The following is a 1,853-nucleotide window of genomic DNA, read 5'->3' as shown; positions in this document are numbered from 1 at the left end:
CTCTGAGGAAGGAGGAACATTTTATAACCCTGTAGCCATGCTCTCTGATACCCCAGCAGGCAGAAGGGAAAGGGGTGGGGGAAATGTGACCACTGGTAAGCGTCAGATAACCAGAGTAGGCTTTCAGTGTCCTTTGACATGTGCAATGTGTCTTAGAAGACTTACTTCCCAAAGTGAGAAATCCAGACATCTGAAAGCCCATTGGCTTAATAGGATAGCTGATATTCTGTGAAGCAGAGGGAAAGGAAGGGCTGCTGGATTCTTGGGGCCAGAGTCGCAGTCTGGACTGGATTCCATCAGTGAGAATGCTGAGTGAAGGCTATCCTCTATGGCTGTCCTTAAAGCCCAGGACATGATGGCCATAGATGACTGACCTCAAGTGAGTCCTTCTTATATCTGCACTTTCTCTGGTAGAAGCTACTTTCTGTAGATGTCAAAGCTTCTTAAAAAACAAGGAGAGTAGCTGGGTCAGAGCTGAGAGTCTACACAGGTCCCAGCCTTTGCCTGCCTGTATTCCTTGGTTGTGACCAAATACCTGATAAGAACAACTTTATAAGGGTTTATTTGGGCTCATGGTTTGAGGGGGTACAGTCTGTTGTGGCCAGAAAGACAAAGCAGTAGGAATGTGAGGCAGCTAGCCACACTTCTCTATTCAGAAAACAGATGAATTCTGATATTCAGAAGCACAAACTATAGGATAGTACTGCTCACATTAGGCTGGATTTTCTATCTCATTTAAACATCTCTGGAAAAACCTTCTCAGACATGCTCAGATATAAAATCCTGTGTGATTCTAAATCTAGTCAAGGAGCTGGGGAGATGATTCAATAGTTAAGAATGCTTACTGCTCTTAGAGAGGACTTGGGTTCAGTTCCCAGTACCCACAACCAGTAGCTTCAGTTCCAGGGCATCCAGACCTTTGAAGGTACTTACATGAATATGGTACACAAACACATACATCACACATACACACACACACACACACACACACACACACACACACACGACACAACACAACATACATAAAATAAATAAACAAAAAAATCTTTAAATCCACTCAAGTTGACACTGAAGATTGACCCTTGTAGTAGGGGACTACTCATACCTGACTCAGTTTCCCCTGGTTTCCACCTTCAGCTCAGGTGACCTCCGCATAGCTGAGCTGAGCTAGAGGAGCGGGGGTGTGTGGGGTGGGGGGAGAGTGACAAGGGAGGAACAAGGACTGCTTCCAGGTAATGACTGCTTTTATTTCTGCCTGGTGGCTTGATACTTGTGGATCTGTTGGATGCCCTGTGTTCTTACTCCATGGTAAGCATTTCACTTTTTTTGCAGTCCAAACTTGAAGACATCAGATTAGAACAAGAAAAGGAAGCAGAGACGTCGATCCGACTCCACTTCAAGATGGAACAAATTATCTACTGCCAGGACCAGATTTACAGAGGAGCCTTGCAGAAGGTCAGAGAGGAGGAAGCTGAGGAGGAGAAGAAGAAGACAAAGCATGGCACTTCCAGTTCCTCTCAGTCCCAAGATTTACAGACCTCATTCATGGCTGATATCTTCAAGCATCTGAATGCCTACTGCCAGGTAAGTGTGTGAACACATTGGAACTGGGTTTTAGGCCACTTGTTCCCTTTGTTTCTGTGTCTCTCTCTGTGTAGGGTATAAGTCTGCAGCAGGTTTCAAGACAACTCTGTCCCACGGCACCTAGGTGAGCCTCTGGGAAGTGGTTCTAATTCCTTCAAATGAAAAGGTAGCTTAGAGAAATAGACATCTGCCTTTTATGGTCCATGTGGCCCCTGGCTGTGACTCTGAGAACATCAGCTTTCTTCTCTGTAAGATGTGGTTTCCCCATC

At 45.4% G+C, this 1,853-nt stretch overlaps 1 protein-coding gene across 1 annotated transcript in view; it reads left to right on the top strand.

The window, feature by feature from the left end:
- The window catches only part of LOC110288594 (interferon-induced GTP-binding protein Mx2-like), a gene marked incomplete at both ends in the record, with an annotated part of 2,751 nt that extends 1,167 nt beyond the window's left edge, over nucleotides 1-1,584 (top strand). The window contains one exon of the mRNA XM_021154900.1: nucleotides 1,333-1,584. Within this exon, the coding sequence (XP_021010559.1) occupies nucleotides 1,333-1,584 (252 nt within the window). The remainder of the gene's footprint in view (nucleotides 1-1,332) is intronic.
- Nucleotides 1,585-1,853: the final 269 nt, after the last annotated feature.

Source organism: Mus caroli, unplaced genomic scaffold (genome assembly GCF_900094665.2).
Source record: "Mus caroli unplaced genomic scaffold, CAROLI_EIJ_v1.1 scaffold_25029_1, whole genome shotgun sequence".
In the NCBI taxonomy this organism is placed as follows: Eukaryota; Metazoa; Chordata; class Mammalia; order Rodentia; family Muridae; genus Mus; species Mus caroli.
This window is presented reverse-complemented; position numbering and strand designations above follow the sequence as displayed.